Source organism: Felis catus, chromosome D4 (assembly GCF_018350175.1).
Source record: "Felis catus isolate Fca126 chromosome D4, F.catus_Fca126_mat1.0, whole genome shotgun sequence".
Taxonomy (NCBI): domain Eukaryota; kingdom Metazoa; phylum Chordata; class Mammalia; order Carnivora; family Felidae; genus Felis; species Felis catus.
Genome location: NC_058380.1, coordinates 26810823 through 26833701, shown reverse-complemented (window position 1 = coordinate 26833701; position 22879 = coordinate 26810823). Strand labels below are relative to the sequence as shown.

General features: G+C 38.2%; 1 protein-coding gene and 1 pseudogene across 3 annotated transcripts in view; both read right to left on the bottom strand.

The window, feature by feature from the left end:
• The window catches only part of NAA35 (N-alpha-acetyltransferase 35, NatC auxiliary subunit), a 95065-nt gene that overhangs the window by 35851 nt on the left and 36335 nt on the right, over positions 1–22879 (bottom strand). For all 3 annotated transcript variants that reach the window (XM_011288304.4, XM_023242227.2, XM_023242228.2), the window contains exons 9-11: positions 22179–22229; positions 21199–21282; positions 20121–20235 (exon numbers count right to left, since the gene is read on the bottom strand). In XM_011288304.4, the coding sequence (XP_011286606.1) occupies positions 20121–20235; positions 21199–21282; positions 22179–22229 (250 nt within the window). The remainder of the gene's footprint in view (positions 1–20120; positions 20236–21198; positions 21283–22178; positions 22230–22879) is intronic.
• LOC102900398 lies at positions 4163–9073 on the bottom strand (annotated as a pseudogene).

Genomic DNA, 22879 nt, shown 5'->3' with positions numbered 1-22879 from the left:
ACACTGGATCAGAGTGTTTTAGATTACTAAAATTCTTGTTTGATAACCAGTCATTATCAATAGCAGAAAAGTACTACAAATAGTACAAGGTTCTTAGGTCAAAGATTTATAGTAACAATGTACTTTAATTTAACAAACTAAATTATCCTAAAATTAATTAGATGCCATAATTAGGGGCGCCTGGGTGGCGCAGTCGGTTAAGCGTCCGACTTCAGCCAGGTCACGATCACACGGTCCGTGAGTTCGAGCCCCGCATCAGGCTCTGGGCTGATGGCTCAGAGCCTGGAGCCTGTTTCCAATTCTGTGTCTCCCTCTCTCTCTGCCCCTACCCCATTCATGCTATGTCTCTCTCTGTCCCAAAAATAAATAAAAAACGTTGAAAAAAAAATTTAGATGCCATAATTAAAGATCCAGAAATATATTAGTCAAGAGATAGAGATAATATATCATTTTTCAGACATCTCTCCCCAAGGTTACATAGACAGTGTAGACTTCCTGAAACAAGTTTTGGATGCTCTGAAGTTGGAAGGAATTCTAGAAAACAATGCAGAAGCTGCTAAGGATTTGTTAAGTGATGCTGCACTTCTTGTCTACATGATTTCCTTTTATAAAATGATTAACGTTATGTTATGTGAAACAAGGCAGACAAAAAGGACAAATCTTGTATGACCCCACTTACATACAACAAAAAGCAAGTCTCCAGAGCAGAAATAAATGGAGACCCCATTCTCCCCATAACAGAAAACATCAATGAAATTAACAGCTGGTTTTTTAAAAGATACACAAAACCAAGAAACATTTAACTATACAATCTTTATCTTTTTATTGGAAATTTTAGTCCATTTACATTTAAAGTAACTACGGACAGTTACAGACTTACCATTTGTTATATTGTTAATTGTGTTCTATTTTGTAATTCCTATGTTCCTTTTTTTCCTTGTTCTCTCCCATTGGTATTTGGTGATTTTCTATAATGATATGCTCTGATTTCCTTTCTCTTTACACTTTGTATTTCTACTATAGGTTTTTGCTTTGTGGTTACCACAAGGTTTGCAAAAAACATATCTGTAACAGTCTATTTTAAGTTGATAATAACTTCAAACACATAACAAACCTTCCACCCCCATTTCATTTTTGATGTCACAATCAGCATCTTTTCACAAGCTGTATCCATTAAATTACTGTAGGTACAGATATTTTTTAATGCTTTTAACCTTCATACTACAGTTACAAGTGATTTACTCATCACCATTGCAGAACTGGAGTATTCTGAATATAACTACGTATTTACTTTTACCAGTGAGTATTATACTTTTATTTACCTTTTTTTTCCTCTCAGTTGATAATTCCATTTTATGTCTGTTTTAAAAGAATTAATGACATTTTTCTTTAGCCCTGGTTGCTTAAATGCAACTGTGGCCATATTTAAGGGATCTCTAAAAGGTTATCCGGGCTTTATTGATTTATGTGGTCCCAACAATAAACTCAAAAGTTTATGACAAATAGACGTTCTGATGACCTGTGTTTAAGTACTTTAGGTGCAGTTATACTGAAAGTCGAATTTGTTTGAAATCCTTAAAAGGTTCCTCTGAATTTTCAAATGGTGCTTGTTATAGCTAACATTGTTACATGCATGCATTGAATACCTGTTATCCAAGCATATATGTATTACTTTTTTACCACTGCTTTTTATACTTTCTTTTCCTTTTTTTTTAAGTTTTTAATTATTTTTTTAATTTACATCCAGGTTAGTTAACATATAGTGCAACAATGATTTCAGAAGTAGATTCCTTAATGCCCCTTACCCATTTAGCCCTTACCCACAACCCCTCCAGTAACCCTGTTTGTTCTCTGTATTTAAGAGTCTCTTACACTTTGTCCCCCTCCCTGTTTTTATATTATTTTTGCTTTCCTTCCCTTATGTTCATCTGTTTTGTATCTTAAAGTCCACATATGAGTGAAGTCATATATTTGTCTTTCTCTAATTTCACTTAGCATAATACCCTCTAGTTCCATCCATGCAGTTGCAAATGGCAAGATTTAATTGTTTTGATTGCCGAGTAATACTCCACTGTGTGTGTGTGTGTGTGTGTATACATATACACACACATTGATGGACATTTGGACTCTTTCCATACTTTGGCTATTGTTGATAGTGCTGCTATAAACATTGGGGTGCAGTACCCCTTTGAACAGCATACCTGTTTTTGGTGTCTTCCTCAATTTCTTTCATAAGCTTTCTATAGTTTTCAGTGTATAGATTTTTCAACTCTTTGGTTAGATTTACTCTTAGGTATTTATTGCTTTTGGTGCAATTGTAAATGGGATCGATTCCTTGATTTCTCTTTCTGTTGCTTCATTGTTGTGGTATAGAAATGCAACCGATTTCTGTGCACTGATTTTATATCCTGCCACTTTGCTGAATTCATGGATCAGCTGTAGCAGTTTTTTGGTGGAATCTTTTGAGTTTTCCATATAGAGTATCACGTCATCTGTGAAGAGTGAAAGTCTGACCTCCTCCTGGCCAATTTGGATGCCTTTTATTTCTTTGTGTTGTCTGATTGCTGAGGCTAAGGTTAAGACTTCCAATTCTACATTAAGTAACAGTGGTGAGAGTGGATATCCCTGTCTTCTTCCTGACCTTAGGGAGAAAGCTCTCAGTTCTTCCTCATTGAGGATGATATTAACGTTGGGTCTTTCATACATGGGTTTTATGATCTCGATGTATGATCCTTCTATCCCTACTTTCTAAAGGGTTTTTATCAAGGAAGGATGCTGTATTTTGTTGAATGCTTTCTCTGCATCTATTGAGAGGATCATGTGGTTCTTGTCCTTTCTTTTATTGATGTGATAAATCACACTGATTGTTTTGCAGATATTAAACCAGCCCTGCATCCCAGGTATAAATCCCACTTGGTCATGGTGAATAATTTTTTTAATGTATTGCTGGATCCGGTTGGCTAGTATCTTGCTGAGGATTTTTGCACCCATGTTCATCAGGGAGATTGGTCTATAGTTCTCCTTTTTAGTGGGGTCTTTGTCTGCTTTTGGAATCAAGGTAATGCTGGCTTCGAGTATTATACTCTTTTCCTGCTACTAACTGGCATTCTTTCCTTTCATCTTGAAAGATTCCTTTAAACATTTCTTGTGACGTGGGTCTGGTGATGATGAACTCTCCCAGCTTCTGCTTATCTGGAAAACTCTATCTCTTCTTCAATACTAAATGGTAACTTTGCTGGGTAAAGTATAATCGGTTGGCAGTTTTTTTGTTCATCACTTTGAATATATGATCCTTCTCCCTTTTGGCCTGCAAGGTTTCTGCTGAAAAATCTGCTGAGTCTTATGGGGCGGGGGGCTGAGAGGGGTTCCCTTTTACATAACAAGTTGCTTTTCTTTGGCTGCTTTCAATAGTCTATACTTGTCTTTTAACTTTTTTTTTAATTCAACACTGAAAATTTTAATGGACTCAAACTGGCTTACCAGTATCTTCAAGGAGGAATTTCAATGAACTTTTCATATTTATATTTCCTTATATCAAAAACATTTTGAGTTCACACATTCAACACCAGGTCAAAGTCTTATTTTCCTTTTAAGTGACTACTTAATTCACACTGTTTCTTCTCTTGGCTGCTACTTTGGTAACAATTAGGTCCCCACCTCTCAAGAACACTGCATTGAACAGGCTGACACAGAGCCAGTGTGAACACAGGCCCCAAACCAGGGCTGGCAGAAGAACAACAACAGCAAAACCAGCCTTTCTCTTCACTTAGAAAGGGACTGTGAATCTGAGGGTCCACAGTTCCAATTTCCAAACATGGAAAACCTGGAGCTCAAAGTGAAAATGGAAACCAAAATGCATCAGAAATGAACTACAGTACCTCCCCACATACTCAAGGTCAAGATGGTTCATGAGAAATACGTATCTGATCATCTGGCCTTTTACTGGGAATGGCCCCACTCCAGCATTTTTAAAGGAAGATGGTTTTGTTTCTATTTCATTTCCCACAGGGATATAAAATCTACAAGGGAATATAATCAATTAGAATAAATCAGTTCACTCACAAGATACTCCCAGATAACAATTTCTAGTTGCTGAGCATAATCAGGACATTATTTCAAAGAGGCAAAATTCAGGATAATCTGAAAATTCAAAAGTGACAAGTACATTTGCTGGTAGGTTTATGGGAGACACACATAGATTTTTTCCAGTGTATATGTCAAAGGACCAAGACCCCTGATCATCAAAATAAGTTATTTTGAACATTACAGTGCACAGAACAACAGAGGGAAAAACACGTTCTGGGAGAATGACCAAAAGGCATCTTACAAAAGGTTCATATCACTCTGAAGGAGAAGGAATGGAGCCCAGTGCCTTATGGCCTTCATTAGCTTGACCCTTCCTCTTTGATTACAGTGGCCTCAGTGGAAGCAGTCTCTTCTAAACGTTCTGCTGGCTTCTTCTCCTTCTACTCCTCGTCCTCCTGAGGATAGAGGTCGGGGTATTTCTGCATGCATTCCTGCACGACCTGGAACTGGTCTACACAGTCTGACCTCTTGACATCCTCTGTGCTATAGTGGAGGCAGGAAAAGGCCGACTTGAACTGTTCCCCACAGGGGCCACTGGCCATTCCCCCAAGGCATGGGCAGTTCCAGTTAACGTCTCCATCTAGCAGGATCAATCCGTGCTCCTCATATGGATCGTTGGGGTCATCAGCCACCAGCTCTGCATTGCTTGGGGTTTCATGGTCTTCTCTGGTCACAAATATGATTCGATCCTTCACTTCCGGCTGGCATGAAGGCCATGGCTGCAGCCCCTGCACTCAGACCTAGCGGCAATAGCGCAGCGGAGGCCTAGGTGGCAGCAGGCTCCCGCTGTGACCTCTCCTCAGGCTGGGCGGGAGTCCCTGAGGCCCACGCGGATGCGGACCCGCCCCCTCCAGGCCTGCCCGCCACGTGCCTATACTTGTCTTTAACTTTTGACAATTTAATCATAATATGTCTTGGTGTGGGTCTCTGGATTTATCTTTCTTGGTACTTCCTAGCCCACCTAGATCTGGATGTCTCTTTCTTTCCCCAGTTTAAGAAAGTTTTCAGCTTTTTCTGTAAGTTTTCTGCTCCTTTCTCTCTCCTCTTTCTGGGACTACTATAATGCATATGTTGGTTTGTTTTGATGGTGGTGTCCCATAAATCCCCTCGTTTTTTTTTTGTTTTTGTTTTTTTTTTTTTTTTGCTCCTCTGTAGGAATTCCTCTGTAGGAATTCCACTGCCCCATCAAGTTTGCTGATTTCTTCTTCCACTTGATCTAGTCTGCTTTGAAACCCTCTACTTAATTTTTCAGTTCAGTTATTATATTCTTCAGCTCTGTGATTTCTGTTTGGTCCTTTATATATTTTCTATGTCCTGTAGAAATTCTCACTTTAGTCATACATTGCTTCCTGACCTTGGAGAGAATCTTCATGACTTATTTTGAACTCTCAGGTAAATCATCTATCTCTGCTTCATTAATTTGTTTCTGAATATTTCTCTTGTTCTTTTGTTTAGAACATATTCCTTTGTTTCTTTTCTTTGACTGGTTTCTGAATATTAGACAAAATGCTACCTTTCCTAGTCTTAACAGAGTAGTATCACGTAGATAAACTCTGCAGATCAGCCAAGCCCAAGCTCCTAGCTGTCTCTCAAACTTTGGACTATCCAAGCCTCTTCCTCTGTTCTTAGCAGCTACCAGTAGTTGAGGGTGTCTAAGCCTTTCCTACCTGTTTTAATGTAGGTATTTTCTCATCTGTCTGACGTGTAGGACTTACTCAGCTAGTTTTTGGATCTCATTCAGAAAGAAGTGTTCCATGTGCAGTTGTGCATTTAGTAGTGTGTCCATGGGAGGAAGGGAGCATCCTATGTCACCATCTTGATCAGCTCCCACCCCTAGTTCATTTTAGTGGACAATGGTCTTGGGAAGCAAGAGCTGGATGTTAGGCATTTTCACTTTTAGGGTGTCACTGCTCCCAGGTTCTCTAGATCACAGAGCCAGAAAATGTATGTACATAAGGACATACATACATCTGTGTCTACATATACACATATACATATTCATACACATACACACTTACATCTACATTTCTATATCAATCTATATATTAAAAACCAGGAATTGGGGTGTCTGAGTGGCTCAGTCAGTTAAGCGTCCAATTCTTGATTTCAGCTCAGGTCATGATCCCAGGGTCGTGGGATCAGCGTGGAGCCTAGTTAAGACTCTCTCTCTCAGCTCTGCCCCTCTCCCCCACTTGCACTCTCTAAAATAAACAAACAAAACCATGAATTTATTCCCATACCTTTAATTTCAATGCAACACTACAGAGTTCAATCTACTTTCTTCCCTTTCTAGAAATTAGCATAACTCAACTCCCCAACTGAGAAATGGGGCATACCATGATTCTCAATACATTTTTATATCTGATCAATTTCACTACAGTTTATCTTTGTATTAGTTTCCAAGGCTGTTGTAACAAATTACCACAAAGTGGGTGAAAACATTTATTCTCTCAGTTCTGAAAGCCAGAAGTTTAATATCAGTTTCATGGGCTGAAATCAAGGTGTCGGCAGGGCAGCACTCCATTCAAAGGCTCTAAGGGCAAGTCTGTTCCTTGCTTTTTCCAGCTTCTGTGGCTATTAGAATTTCTTGGTCTACAGCTGCTCACACCAATCTCTACCTCTATCTTTACATCACTTTTTTTTTTAATTTTTTTCATGTTTATTTGTGTGTGTGTGTGTGTGTGTGTGTGTGTGTGAGAGAGAGAGAGAGAGAGAGAGAGAGAGAGAGAGACAAAGTGCAAGTGGGGGATGTGCAGAGAGAGAAGGACACAAAGAATCCAAAGCTGGCTCCAGGCTCCGAGTTGTCAGCACAGAGCCTGACGCAGAGCTTGAACTCTTGGACCGCGAGATCATGACCTGAGTCGAAGTCAGACGCCTAACCGACTGAGCCACCCAGGTGCCCCAATCGTCTTCTTCTTTTGTGTGTGTGTCCAATCTCCCTCTGCCTCTCTTTTAAGAAAGACACCTAGGCAGTATTTAGGGCCCAACGAGATAATCTAAGGACAAGTGCAAGATAATCAAAACATCTTTACTTAATCACAAATAAGGTCGTGAGAATTAGGACTCTGATGCTATCACTTAGCCCATTACAATCTCCTATCAATGACACTCACCTCCCCTACACAGATGTGCTCCCATCTTACTTAGGTTCTGACATGCCAAGCCATCACAATACCCACACCGTTTGGGCTCTTGTACCTCAAGCCAGGTCATTCTTCCACAGAGATGATTCCTTACCCCATTTAAGCTCTGAAAGTCCATGCCAGGCCACTTCTATGTACAGATACCCTTCTTAAGCCTGCTTCAGCTACAACTCCCTTCACAGAGCCATCTTTCCATTCTGACACCCTCTTCTTTCTGCTTAGGCTCTGATATTCAATGCCGGGCTATCCTCCTGTATAGATGCTCTTTTCACTCTGCTTCTGATCTGACAGCCTGTACTTGGACACCTTTCCACAGAAACAGCTTCTTCAACATGCATAGGCTCTGAGACCCCACACCAGGCCAGCTCCGTACACAGATGCCCTTCTTCCCTTGCATGGTGTCCAACCACCAGGCACCTAGCTGCCTCTGTGAATCTGCCTCAGCTTCTAACACTCCAGGCCAGGCTACACTCACATGCCCTCCTCACCCTGTCTGGGCTCCCACATTCCTTTTAGGCTATAAAATCCTGCACTAGGCTGCTTCCCACCCCTCCCCTTTGCCCCCACTCTCCTTACCCTATTTAGGCTTTTGACACACTGAACCAAATTGTTCCCATGTAGTCACCCTCCTGATGTTGGCTAGGCTCTGACATCTCAAGGTCAGTTGCCCTATGTACAGATACCCTTTCTCACCTCATTCGAGAAACAGTGAATCTAACCAGGCAGCCCATTCATGTTGTCTTCTCTCAAGCCACTTTACCTCCAAAATCTTGTTCTAGGACCACCTCTTTATGCGGGCTTTCACTCCACTACCATTCTGACACAGACATATCCTCACCCCACACAGGCTTTGATGGCCCTGAGGAATGTCCTGCTATGATCGCATCCTTCCTAACCACATGGTTGCAACACACGGTTCCCTTTGCCAACACCATCCTAATCCTGGGTCAGCCTCCAACATCCTGCTCCAGTACCAAGTCCCTGCTTGCTCAGGCCAACTTCAAGACTTCAGGACTGAATTTTTTTAAGAGCAGAAGGAAAAAACAGCAAGAAACCATTCTTGGTTTTGTTCCCATGTCACAGGAAATATACGCTGTCCTTTGCACTGCTTTTAATTTTTTCTTTCACTACCATTTACTTTGGCATATTTTCTTTCTGATAATTGAGAAGTTTTGTTAAATTTAATAACTAAGTTTCTGAATATCTCTAACGTTCTATATCTTCAGACAGGTATCTATTAAACTCCTCACCCATGAAAATCAATGATTTTCACCTCCCTTTACCCACCAAATTAGAATTATCTCCATCACAGTTACCTTTATATATTTAAATCTAACTATATTTCTGTGGTCGATTTGTTGACTGTTAACTAGTGTCTTTGGACAAAAACAATATAAAAAGAAAAGAAAAAGTCTTCTTTCCTCCTTTACCTCTTGACTTTTAAGTGATTACTTTTATACTGTCAAGGTTCATGGCACTTCAGTTATATTTAGTAAAACCAATTTCCTACAATGAAATGGATTTACTACTTACTGCTCATCCTTTATGCCACAGCTTTTCCATTTATGCCTTAGTAAGTTGAATTTCATTCTTTATTCCAATCTTTTTCCCCCAGGAAAGTCAAAGAAAAAATATTTCCAGAGTCCTTGCAAGTTTTAATAATATTTGAGTGGCACTTAAGAGATATGACATTCTTAGATCACATTTCTTTAACCAAGAACTTTTAGATTCTGTTCTACTTTCTGTGTTGAATGCTGATGTGAAGGACTCTGAAGTCAGGCTGCACACATAACTGTTGCTTTATATCTGAAGTAATTAATACTTACCAATGTTGCACAGGACATTATGTCATTATACAGGCTTCCAATTAAGCCTGTAAATTTAATTGTATTTGCTTCTTTCTAGAAATGTTTAAGATTTTCTTTCCTGTTCCATAATTTGGTTACTCTCTTAAGGGACACCAATTATGAATATATTGAATCTTCTTTGGCTATTTTTATTCACTTTCCTTTTGCTTAGTTATTTCCTCAGTCCTGATCTCCATGTCCTTTGCAGCTTTTCAGCAATGGGTAGCATACTTTTTACTTTTTTTTTTTTTTTTTTAAGTTTATTTATTTGAAAGAGGCAGCATGAACCAGCAGGGGAGGGGCACAGAGACAGAGAGGGAGAGAGACAGAATCCCAAGCAGGTTCTGTGCCCTTACTGCAGAGCCTGATGTAAGGCTTGACCTCATGAACCATGAGATCATGACCCGAGCTGAAATCCAGAGTTGGACACTTAACTGACTGAGCCACCCAGGCAGTCCAATTTTTACTGTTTTCACTTTCAGGACTTTTCTCCTTCTTAGATGGACTCTGCCTGCTCACTTGTACTATGTTATTATTTTTTACTTTATTTCTAGTATTCCTGCTTTGCAGTCTTGTTTTATAATTTTTTAATAAACTCTTTGAAGTTATGCAGAACAATGTCTCTGGTCTGTGTTTTTCATCTGCCTTTTGTGTTTCTTTGTTCATTAAATTTCTGGAATATTTGTGTATAAATATCATGCAATTGCTTTTTTAAAATCACATCACTGAATGAATGCTTCTTGAGGCAATTATTTGGCTGAGATGTTAAGAATAGTACTCTAGACTAACAGGAAGCCTCACTGACCTGCAGTTAAGCCCCATATGATGTGCCTATGTAAGCATGCAAAGGAAATTATCTATCTCCTTTATTGAACAAAAATTACCAGTTGTTAGCTTGCTAATTAGCATCCTCTTCATCTTGCAGGAATAACATCTTTAGTGCATTTGCATGGCCCTACTTCCTTTGTATCCCCAGGATATTAATCAGACAGGTACCCACAGCCAACTTAATACCCAACTCTTACCTTATTCCAAAAGCGTCCCTGGTTTTGTCTTTCAGATTACACCAACTACTTTGGAAAACATGTGCTTTGCTGGTCAACTTATATTTACACCAAGAAATCTTGGAATCCATTCTTAATGTTCTCCCTCATCTGGGTTCTATTGCTAATGTGTTTGGCAGCCCTTCACTTTTTTTTTTTTTAAGCCCTTCTATTTTTATTTGTATTATAAGGGTTTCTTATTTTTTAAGAAGTTGGGAGGATTCTGTTTCTTATGTTCTTTATAGTTTTCAGTTGGTTGTATAGAGAAGCTGCAGACATCTTTAACATCCAAAACCAGAAGTCTTCTGGATTATACACAAACACCCACATGGGTGGGACTGTGTGTGCATGGATTTTTTATTAACAAGAAAAATGTTTTAATTAAGAGTAATATAAATGTTGAAACATTATGGTATATAACTGGAACTAATGTTATATATCAGCTGTATCTCAACTGAAAAATAAGTAAACAACTCAAGTTTCTCGCCAAGAGTACGTCACAGCACAGGCCTAACGGGTTGTGATTTTTTAAAAAGTCAGCTCCCATCTCTCTTGTACACTGCCAGCTGGTAAATAAAATCAACCAGACTAAGGAAGCAAAGTTTCTGTTTCAGCACCAAGCTCAGTCCTCAGGAGGTTAGAGGTGCCATATTACGAAATGAAGCCATCTCTTCCACTTCCTCTTAGGTATTTTTTTTTTGGAACTTACCCCCATATCACCAAATAACAGGCTTATAATGCTACTCCATGTTTTTTCAGTTTTACACATTATCTCTGACTTACTCCTTCATCTTCAAGAAGTCGGATATATGTATGTATACTATAAACATGTATAAATTATATACATATATACACTGCCGCCCCCTCATCTCTAATATGGTTAAATCACAATTTTATCATGATCAATATTCAGACATGTACACCATTATGTAAATGATATTCATATCTAGGCCACAGAAAACTTTGCAAACATGGAAATAACTAACTTTTAGGCTTATTTTGCAGTTAATCATTGTCTTACTTTATGTTTGCCTTCTTTCTACATAGTTAACATTTCAACCCCAAATCGTTTGCCAACTGTCTAAAACTTTTACTACATTAAACACAACAGCTATTGTATTAATTTCACTGGTGACGAAAGGTTTTATATTTGAGACATCTCCCCTAGAGCCTTGTGACTGTCTCCAAGCTAAACTTTTTCACCATGTATACACTGTTGAGTTACTATCTGGTGATCTCACTGCATAATTACCCTCAGGATTTTCTTGATTATTCTCTTATGCTGGATTCTCATATTCCCAAAATTCCATGTTTTCCCATTTCTTGATTTACTCCAGTTATGTTCTTAAATTCCAGTAAAATTAACATACAGTATTTTCAGACGCACTATATAGTGTTCAACAATTTTATATGTTACTCAGTGCTTATCATGGTAATTGTATTCTTAATCTCCTTCACCTATTTAACCCATCCTCCCTCCCCGACCTCCCCTCTGGTATCCACGGGTTTGTTCTCTATATTTAAGAGTCTGATTTTTGTTGGTCTCTTTTTTCCTTTGTTGTTTTGTTTCTTAATTTCCATATATGAGTGAAATATGGTATATCTGCCTATCCTGACTGACTTCACTTAACCATTATACCCTCTAGATCTATCCATGTTGTTGCAAATGGCAAGGACCATTCTTTTTTACAGGTAGTATTCTATTGTTTGTGTGTGTGTGTATCGTATCTTCTTTATTCACTTATTAATGGACATGTTTGTCCATAGTTTGACTATTATAAATAATGCTACAATAAACACAGGGGTACATATACCTTTTTGAAATAGTGTTTTCCTTTTCTTTAGGTAAGTACACAGTAGTGAAGTTACTAGATTATATGATAATTCTATTTTTAATTTCTTGAGGAACTCCACAGTGCTTTCCACACTGGCCGTACTGGTTCACATTCCTACCAATAGTGCACAGAGGTTCATTTTTTTCTATATCCTTGCCAACACCTGTTGTGTCTTGTGTTCATTTTAGCCATTCTCACAGGTATGAGGTGATACCTCATTGTAGTTTTGATTTGCGTTTCCCTGATGATGAGTGATGTTGAGCATCTTTTCAAGTGTCTATTAGCCATCTGTATGCCTTCTTTGGAGAAATGTCTGTTCCTGACTTCTGCCTGCTTTAAAATTGGATTTGAGTTTTTTCATGTTGAGCTGTAGAAGTTAATATATTTTGAATACTAGTTCCTTATCAGATATGTCATTTGTAAATATCTTCTCCCATTCAGAAAGTTGTTTTGTTTCCCTTGCTGTGTAGAATCTTTTAATTTTAGTGTAGTTCCAATAGTTTATTATTGCTTTTGTTTCCCTTGCCTCAGGGGACCTATCTAAAAAAAATGTTGCTAATGGCTGATGTCAGAGAAATTACTGCCTCAACTCTCCTCAAGGATTTTTACGGTTTATTTTGTATGTATGATGTAACAAAGTGGCCCAGATTCATTCTTTTACGTGTAGCTGTCCACTTTTTCCAACACTATTTGTTGAAGAGACTTGTCTTTTTCCCATTGCATAGTCTTGTCTCCTTTGTCAAATGAGTTTATTTTTGAGCTCTCTATTGTTTCATTGATCTATGTGACTATATTTGTGCCAGTACCATACTGCTTTGATTACTACAGCTTTGTAGCATAGCTTGAAATCTGGGATTCACATACTTCCAGTTCTGTTCTTTTTCAAGATTGCTTTGGCTATTCAGGGTCTTTTATAGTTCCAACCAAATTTTAGGATGACCAGTTCTAGTTCTGTGAAAAATGCTGTTGGTATTTTCACAGGGATCATGTTAAATGTGTAGATTCCTTTGGGTATTGTGGACATTTTAACAATATTTGTTCTCCTAACCCATGAGCATAGAGTATCTATTTGGGCCATCTTCAATTTCTTTCATCAACATTTTATATAGTTTTCAGAGTCTATCACCTCCTTGGTTAAGTTTATCCCTAGGTATTATTTTTGATGCAATTGTAAATGGGACAGTTTTCTTCTCTTTCTGCTACTTTATTAGTGTACAGAAATGCAACAGATGTCTGTTTATTGATTTTGTACTCTGCAACCTTACTGAATTCATTTATCACTTCTACTAGTTTTTCTTGTGCCATCTTTAGGGTTTTCTACATACAGTATCATATCATCTGCAAATAAGCCTTACTTCTTCCGTATCAATTTGCTCGCCTTTTATTTTTTCTTTGACTGCTTGCGGCTATGACTTTCAGTACTATGTTGAGTAAAAGTAGTGAGAGTAGACAGCATTGTCTTGTTTTTGACCCTAGGGGAAAAACTCTTATTAATTTTTCAGCACTGAGTATGTTGGCTGTGCATTTTTCATATATGACCTTTATTATATTCAGATATACCTACTTTTTTGGTTTTGTTTTTAATCATGAATGGATGTTGTACTTTGTTAAATGCTTTTTCTGCATCTATTGAAATTATCCCAGTTTTTAACCTTTTTTGTCGATGTGATGCATCATGTTGATTGATTTGCAAATCTATTGAACCATCCTTGCATCCCAGGAATAAATTCCACTTGATCATGTTGAATAATTTCTTTAATGTATTGTTGAATGTGGTTTGCTAGTATTTTGCTGAGAATTTCTGCACCTATATTCATCAATAATATTGTCCTATAGTTCTTTTTGTAGTTTCTTTATCTGGTTTTGTATCAGGGTAATGCTGACCTTATAAAATGAATTTAGTTTTCCTTCTTCTATTTTAGAATAGTTTTAGAAGTATTAACTCTTCTCTAAATATCTGGTAGAATTCACTTGTGAAGCCATCTGGTCCTGGACGTTTGTTTGTTGGGAGCTTTTTGATTTTTGATTCAATTTCATTCCTGGTAATTGGTCTGTTCAAATTTTCTAATTCTTCCTGCTTCAGTTTTGGTAGTTTATGTTTCTAGGAATGTATCCATTTCTTCCAGATTGTCTCAATCTGTTGACATATAATTTTATATAACATTTTCCTATAATCTTTTGTATTTCTGTGGTGTTGGTTGTTATTTGACCTCTTTCATTTTTTGAGTCCATTCTCTCTCTTTCTCTCTCCTTTTTGGGGAGTCTGGCTAATGGTTTATCAGTTTTGTTGATCTTTTCAAAGACCCAGCTCCTGGTTTAATTAATCTATCATTTTTTTAAAGTTCCTATTTCATTCATTTCTGCTCTAATCTTTATCATTTCCTTTCTTTCTTTTGGGGTTTTGTTCTTTTTCTATTTTTGAAATGTATTTATTGATTCGGAGAGGGGACAAAGGGGCAGAGAGACAGAATTCCAAGTAGGCTCCACACTCTCAGCACACAGCCAAACGTGGGCTTGATCTCACAAACCATGAGATCATGACCTGAGCCTAGATCAAGACTTGGATGCTTAACTGACTGAGCCACCCAGGCAACCTTGTTCTTTTTCTAGCTCCTTTAGGTGTAAGGTTAGGTTGTTTGAGATTTTTCTTGCTTTTTCTTTCCTGTACCTCTACCAACTTCCTTCTTAGAACACCTTTTGCTGTACCCCAAAGATTCTGAGCCACTGTTTTCATTTTCATTTGTCTCCATTTATTTTTTTATTTCCTCTTTGACTTCTTGGTTCACCCATTCACTGTTCAGTAGTATGTGATTAACTTCCATGTATCTGTGTTCTTTCCAGATTTTTTTGTGGTCGATTTCTAGTTTCCATCGTGGTTGGAAAAGATTCATGCTATGACTTTAATCTTTCTGAATTTGTTGAGACTTGTTTTGTGGCCTAACATGTGATCTATTCTGGAGAATGTTCCATGTGCACCTGAAAAGAATGTGCATTCTACTGATTTAGGGTGCAGTGTTCCCAATGTATTAGATCCATCTGGTCCAATGTGTCACTCAAACCCACTGTTTCTTTGTTGATTTTGTTTGGATGTTCTATCCATTGAGGTAGGTAGGGTGTTAAAATCCCCTACTATCATTGTATTACTATCAATTATTTCCTTTATGTTTGTTAATAACTGCTCTATGTATTTGGGTGCTTCCATCTGGGGTGCATAAATATTTACAATTGTCGTATCTTCTTGTTGGATTATTGCCTTTATGATTATGTAGTATCCTTTATCTCATTACAGTCTTTGTTATGAAATCTATTTTGTCCAATTTAAGTATTACTATACCTGGCTTTCTTTTCACTTCCATTTGCATGATATATGCTTTTCCATCCCTTCACTTTCAATCTGTATGTGTTTTTAGGTCTGAAATGAGTCTCTTGTAGGCAGCATATAGATGAATCTTGCTTTTTAATCCATTCCACCACCCTATGTCTTTTGATTGGTGCATGTAGTCCATTTACATACAAAGTAACTATTAACAGTTATGTACTTATTATTTTATGGTCGGATTTGTAGTTCTTCTCTTGCTTTCTTCTCTCATGGTCTGTTGGCTTTCTTAAGTGAAGCTTTCCTTCCTCTATTATTTCTTGAAATAGCATGATATACTTGGATTTCTTTCTCTTTATTTTATGTATATCTATTACCAGTTTTTAATTTGTGGTTACTATTATGTTTTTATAACAAGTTACCTATACAAGTTACCAAGCAATCTATATTAATTTGATGGTCAGTTGAGTGTGAACATATATATATATATATATATATATATATAGTTTATTTATTTTGAGAGAGAGAGAGCGTGAGCAGGGGAGGGGCAGAGAGAGAGAGAGAAAGAGAGAAGATCCAAAGCAGGCCCCACATTGTCAGTACAGAGCCAGATGTGGGGCTCAAACTCACGAACTGTGATATCATGACCTGAGCTAAAACCAAGAGTCAGACGCCCAAGTGACTGAGTCACCCAGGTGCCCCAAGTTTGAACCCATTCTAAAAGCACTAAATTTTTGCTCTTCTCTCCCCCATGTTTTAGGTGTACAGTGTCATACTTTCCATCCTTTTGTGAATCCCTTGACTGATGTCTAACTGTACTTACTTTACAATTTTTGTGCTTCCTACTTTTCTTAATCCTGTTTATGGTCTTTCCTTTCCACTCAGAGTACCCTTTAACATTTCTTATTTAAAAAAAAAAAAAAAAGTAACATTTCTTATAGAGCTGGCTTAGCGGTGAAGAATTCCTTCAACTTTTGTCTGGGAAACTCTTAGCTCTCCTATTCTGAATGACAGCCTTGCTAGATAGACTTGGTTGCAGGTTTTTTTCTGTTGGCACTTTGAATATATTATGCTACTCCCTCTGGGCTGCAAAGTTTCTGCCGAAAAATCAGCTGATAGCCTTATCAGGTTTCTCTTGTATAGAACTGTTTTTTCGTCTTGCTGCTTTTAAAATCCTCTTTATCCCTAGTTTTTGCCATTTTAATTACTATGTATCTTAGTATTGACCTCCTTGGGTTGATTTTGTTGGGGACTCTCTGTACTTCCCAGATCTGGATTTGTTTTCTTCCCTAGATTCCAGAAGTTTTCCACTATTATTCCTTCAAGTAAATTTTCTGCCCTCTTTTCTCCTTCTGAGATCCCTAAAATGTGAATGTTACACTTGACAATATTAATCTACTCAATCTACTTCTCATTTTTTAAATTATTCTTTTTTTTGGTCCCGTTTGGCTTGACTGCTTTCCATTATTCTCCAGGTCACTTATCTGTTCTTCTGCTTCTTCTAGTCTACCATCTATGCCCTCTATTTTTTTTTTTAATTTTTCAAATTTTTATTTTTGACAGAGAGTGAGCACACAAGTGGGGGAGGGGCAGAGAGAGAGAGAGAGAGAGAGAGAGAGAGAGAGAGAGAGAGAGGAGGACAGAGGATCCAAAGAGGGCTCTGCATGGGCAGCAGGGAGCCCAACATGGGGCTTGAACTTGTGAACCTGAGATCATGACCTGAGGAGTTGGAAGCTTAACCAACTGAGCCACCTGGCCGCCCGCCCTAGTGTATTTTTAATTTCAGTTATTGAGTGCTTCACGTCTGATGGGTTCTCTTCTGTTTTCTATCTCCACGTTGAGGATCTCGCTGAGATTTCCCACTCTCTTCTCAAGTCTGGTAAGTATCTTTATAACCATTATTCAGAATGGCATAACAGGCCTATTATCTCAGTTTCATTTAGGTCTCTTTCTGTGTTCTTCCATTTGGGACCTGTTCCTCTCTCCTCATTTTTTCTAACTCTCTGTGTGGCTGCTTCTATGTTTAGGAAATTCAGCTATGTCTCCTGCTCTTGACACTAGCGGTCTTATGAAGAAGAGGTCGTGTGGTACCATAGTACACTGTCCTCTGTACACCAGAACCTGGTGCTTCAGAGTGTCTATATGTGTTGTGTGCACCCTACTGTTGTTACTGAGCTGTGTTTGCTTTCAGTGCAGTCATCTGCAATGACTCTCTTTGCCTGTTGTGAGCAGGGTTTGGTGCCTGGATTGTTCATGAACCAGTCTGCCACTGCCTTGGGTTTGAGGTGGGTCAGACCAGGCGTTTGCCAGAGCCGTGGTCACAGAGTACTGCAGGCCACTTTCCCTGTGTCTTCCCCTGAGTAGCTTTTGTTGGTGGGCAGGGCCTACAGTCAGACCAATGTGTGTGGTTATCTTTCCCTCTCCCAGGGTAGGAGTCACTTTGAGAGGTGACGATCCCTGTTGGGGATGCTTGCACGCTGTCATGCTTGAGGCACCACTCTGGATGGACTCCTGCTGAGGAAGTGTTAGAGGGGGCGGGTCTGCGGGTGAATGCAAGGAGGGGCATACAGTGTTACCAAGGTTTGTGCTGGTCTGTTGTGATAGGGTAATAGAGTGGCTTTGGAAAACTCCTGCTGTGGGTAGCAGAAGACCACAGAGGTGGGATGTGCTGTTAGCAAGCTAGGTGGAGAGTGTGTATCCTGCACTGGTTCCTGTGACTGTTTATCTAAGCTGGGCAGACGGGAAGGGAAATGGCACCCGCCAGCTCTTTTGTTCTTCGAGAAGTCTCCTAAAGATCTGTTCTCCTGCAGCATACTTCAGAGACCAGCAAATAAATCTTGTTCCTGTATACCTCAGATGTTTTTCAAACTGCTGCTTCTATGCAATATCTCAGCAGGGCTGTTGTGCTGTCCCCTGAAGGGCAGTGTCTCAATTTCCTATTACCTTCTGGCTCAGAGCTGAGCTTGTTGATTTTTAAAGTTCCAGGTGTTAAGCCCCACTGATTGTATGAACACAAGAAGTTAAACCCGTCTGGTTTTCAAAGCCAAATGTTATGGGGATTTATCTTCCCAGCGTAGGTCCCCTTTGCCTGATGTGGGCTCTGCTGCTCTCCCCTCTCCGCATCCTCAGTGTTACTCATTCCCACAGACAGCCCTGATGATCCATTTAACTCCTGACCACGTCTCCATCCTTCCTACCCTCTTCCATGTGGCCTCTTCTCTCTATCTGGCTATGGAGAGTTGTTCTGACAGGCTTCCAGTGGTTTTCTGGGTAATTAACACTGATGTGGGTGTTATAAGGTGTATCTGTGAAAAGAGGGGATCTAAGGATCCTCCCACTCTGCCATCTTCCCCAGAATCCCCTTAGTCCTTTTTCTGGAGCACATACCCAGTGGTAACTTACAAAGCTTCGGGGAGGGGCGCCTGGGTGGCGCAGTCGGTTAAGCGTCCAACTTCAGCCAGGTCACGATCTCGCGGTCTGTGGGTTCGAGCCCCGCGTCAGGCTCTGGGCTAATGGCTCAGAGCCTGGAGCCTGTTTCCGATTCTGTGTCTCCCTCTCTCTCTGCCCCTCCCCCGTTCATGCTCTGTCTCTCTCTGTCCCAAAAATAAATAAACGTTGAAAAAAAAAAAAAATAAAAAAAAAAAAAAGCTTTGGGGAGATTAACTTGGAGATTTTACTTACAATTATCTTCCTTCACAATTAAATGATACCTTGAAACTAGGATTCGAGATTAGAATACATCCCCTCACCCAAATTCTGAAAACACTACTCCATTTTTTTTCCTTCTTTCTTTCTTTTTAAAGCAGGCTTCACACCCAGTGTGCAGCCCAACACAGGGCTTGAGTCATCACCCTGAGATCAAGACCTGAGCTGAGATGGAGTCAGATGTTTAACCACTTGAGTCACCCAGGTGCCCCTGGCTCCATTTTCATTTAATCACAAGTCTATGGAGATACAATTAACATACCATATAATTCATCTACCGAAAGTACAAAATTTAAGAGAATATAAGGGGCGCCTGGGTGGCTCAGTTGGTTAAGTGTCCGACTTCGGCTCAAGTCATGATCTTGTGGTCCGTGAGTTCAAGCCCTGCGTCGGGCTCTGTGCTGACAGCTCAGAGCCTGGAGCCTGTTTCAGATTCTGTGTCTCCCTCTCTCTCTGACCCTCCCCCGTTCATGCTGTGTCTCTGTCTCAAAAATAAATAAACGTTAAAAAATAAAAAAAATAAAAAAAAAAGAGAATATAAATATCATCTCGTTATAGTGAGTTTGAAGAATCACTACTGCTACAAATTATCTAAAACGTTAACTCAGCTGCAACTTTTACAACAAAAAGGTACATTATTCCTTTCATTTTAAGACATATTTCATAAATATAACCTACTGTCAACAATGTGCCAAGCACTTCAGAGATACACAAATAAGACAGCTCCTGGCCTAAGATACTGTCATGGAAAGACAAACAGGCAAACAACTACAATGTGATATACTAAAAACATGTTCTAACACAGGCATGTATGAGTGCAATGAGGCCGCAGAGGGCATATCTAGGCCAAGTATTCAGGGAATACTATGTAATTGAGGTGATGATCTCTCAAAGGAGTAAAGGGGAGAGGTGATTAAAAAAAGAATATAATGCTGACATCACAGAATGATCACCAGACAGGGTAAATATTCAGAGCCCAAACAGTAAGATACAGGAGATGGCCAAGTTCTATAGTACATTTTATGTAAGTCTACAGAGTAAAACATCCCATGGTCCCAACAGGCTGACTTACACGAAATTTTAGAACAAACCAAACTATATAATCTGGATGGGTAAGAAAGAAAAAGAGTAAAACAGACAATTACCTCCTTTTGTAGTATCATTCTGAGCCTGGATGCCATGATGCAATGAATTATGAATGGCAGAAAGAAGATCTGCTGCTTGAACCATCAATTTTTGAGCTTCTGCAACAGCACTGGTCTAGCAAATAAATCACCAAAAACATTCTTACATATTCTTTCACTGAAAGATATACATTAAATAGGAAAATCCTATAAACAATAATGAAATTATATGTTGTAATGACATTGGTTTTCAGAAACTATTCACTTAATACAGGATGCTCAGATCCTGTTAGGATAGAAATTAGTTTTTTACCCCTTCTTATATCTTGTAGGAGCCATTAAAAACTAACAGGAAACAATGCTGGCTTATTCTGTTCATCTTATATTTAAAAAAAAGAAAGGAAAAAAAATCGAGTTTCAGGCAACTGGAAAATTTCAACATTTCTCCTATGCTATTCATTAAGTTGAAATTTAAAAAAAAAGAAAACAGGAAAACAACAGACTTAGATCAATGGTAAAGGTTGGCTCTCTACTCACCACTTCCTAACTATCTACATATTAGTTTGTAATTGACCTCAATTAATGCAAAGACACACAAAGAAAAAGGATTCACCATCTAGGGCTTACTTCTGGTTCTACACAAATCCAACAGTTAATTATTTAACTGAATGAAAGATGTCTACCTAAAATTCCCATTTTTGCTTTCTCCTTTTCAATTCACAAAACAAGACTACCCACAAGCAATTTCAGCTTCTATTATTATATCCATTAACAAGTAATACAAAATATATTTATACACCAACAACAGACACGGGTATGTTATGGAGCAGAATGTAAATTCATGTGACTTTTTGAAAAAATTATCAGGGCTACTCTAATATTACATATATATGTAATGTTATATATATGTGATAATATACACACACACAAATATATATAAAATCACTAGATAAAAATATACCAAATGCTCAATTCTGTATATGTGTGGTTGGGGGTGCTTTGATGGAAAAGCCTCAGAATTACTTCAATAATACACTCTATCCCCCCAAAGGGAAAAAAAACATAACCCACTAAAATAGATTATAGTAAATGCCCTTACCTCTTTCTTAGTAAAGGCTATGAGCACTGTCAGTAACACTCGAGTGAATTTCACTCTGCTGAATACTGCTAAACATTGTTGGTGCTAAAAAATAAGGACTAGAAGTTAAGAGATGCAAAGTCTGGCAAAGGAATTTCATTTTCAAATATAGTATTTTAAGTCCTAAATCTCAATGTCAATGACTTACTATATTACACACACTTTCACTTACAGTCTTTTAAATGCCTGAAAATGAGCTGCAGAAAACATAAAACCTATTCTACTGAAATAGAGATATAAAGTAAAACTTTTTTATCAATGGGATGAATTTTTCCTTAAGTCAAAAGTTACATTGACATCTCAAAAACTGAATTAGCATTTAAAAAAATTTTTTAATATTTATTCTTGAGAGAGAGAGAGAGAGAGAGAGAGAGAGAGAAAGCAAGCGAGCGAGCATGAGCAGGAGAGGGACAGAGAGAGAGAGGGAAACACAGAATCCAAAGCAGGCTCCAGGCTCCTAGCTGTCAACACAGAGCCCGACATGGGGCTCAAACTCATGAGCCGTGAGATCATGAACTGAACTGAAGTCAGATGTTTAACCGACTGAGCCAACCAGGTGCCTCTGAATTAGCATTTTTAACAGGAATAATAAAAAGATGCTGTAAGCAGAGTCAGAAAATTAAGGATCTTAACAAAGGTTCAGCAACTTTTCATACTGTCCAAGTTCTTGAGTTTTGCCAAGTTTTGGTGTATCATGTGTAAAAAATCATTTTTCTTCCTACCTCACAGGAATACTGAAGAGCTTTGAAATCATGTATTTGAAAGAGGTGTACTATCATTCTATCAAAATAAATACAAGGGAAATAAAATCCCTTGCAATGTCCAACTTTTAAAGAAATACCTTAAAAAGGGCTTCCATAAATTATAACGCAGTTCATAAAACTACAACATTAAGAGGTAGACTTCTCTGATATTATCTACCAGAAAATAAGTTCAATTACTTCTAGTTCAACTTCTGGATCTCTTTCTTCTCCTTGTCGACTTCGAGTACTCTAAAATTTTAAAAAAGGTGAATTAAAATAAACACAAACTTGTAGAAATACTAGTTTATAAATACCAAAATAAAGCACTAAATTAATTTATTGTGTATATGCAAGAATCTGATTTTAAGAAAAATATTTGGAAGAAAAAAGCTGTATCTACTATTTATTTTCCTATTAATACTATATACAGAAAGTTCATTTTGATACAAATTATAAAGATCATATGGAAGAGTAAGGTATTAAAAACAGCAAAAGCAAAACAATGAAATAAGTAAAAGCATGTGGCACACGGTACTTCTTTCTTTTTAAAACGATGTATTAATTGAAAGTCTTGACACTCTCAAAACTAACCCTGTTAGAAAAAAATAGTAACCTTTATAAAAATCACATCATAAAAATAAAGTCACACTGTAAATACTGATTATTCTACACTAAAATGCAAAACCTCTTGTTTATACGTGACTGACACACGACTATTTTGACAACTGCAGGGCAGTACTATGGGAAGATCTGGCAGAAGATCAGGGTTCTAGCCCTGCACTGCCACTTCCTAGTGGCATGCCCTGTTATTAATCTCAGACAGCTTACTTGACTCCTTTAAGCTGTGTTTTCCTCATCTAAAACTAGGGCATTGTATGCAACTTATTGCCTAATTCACT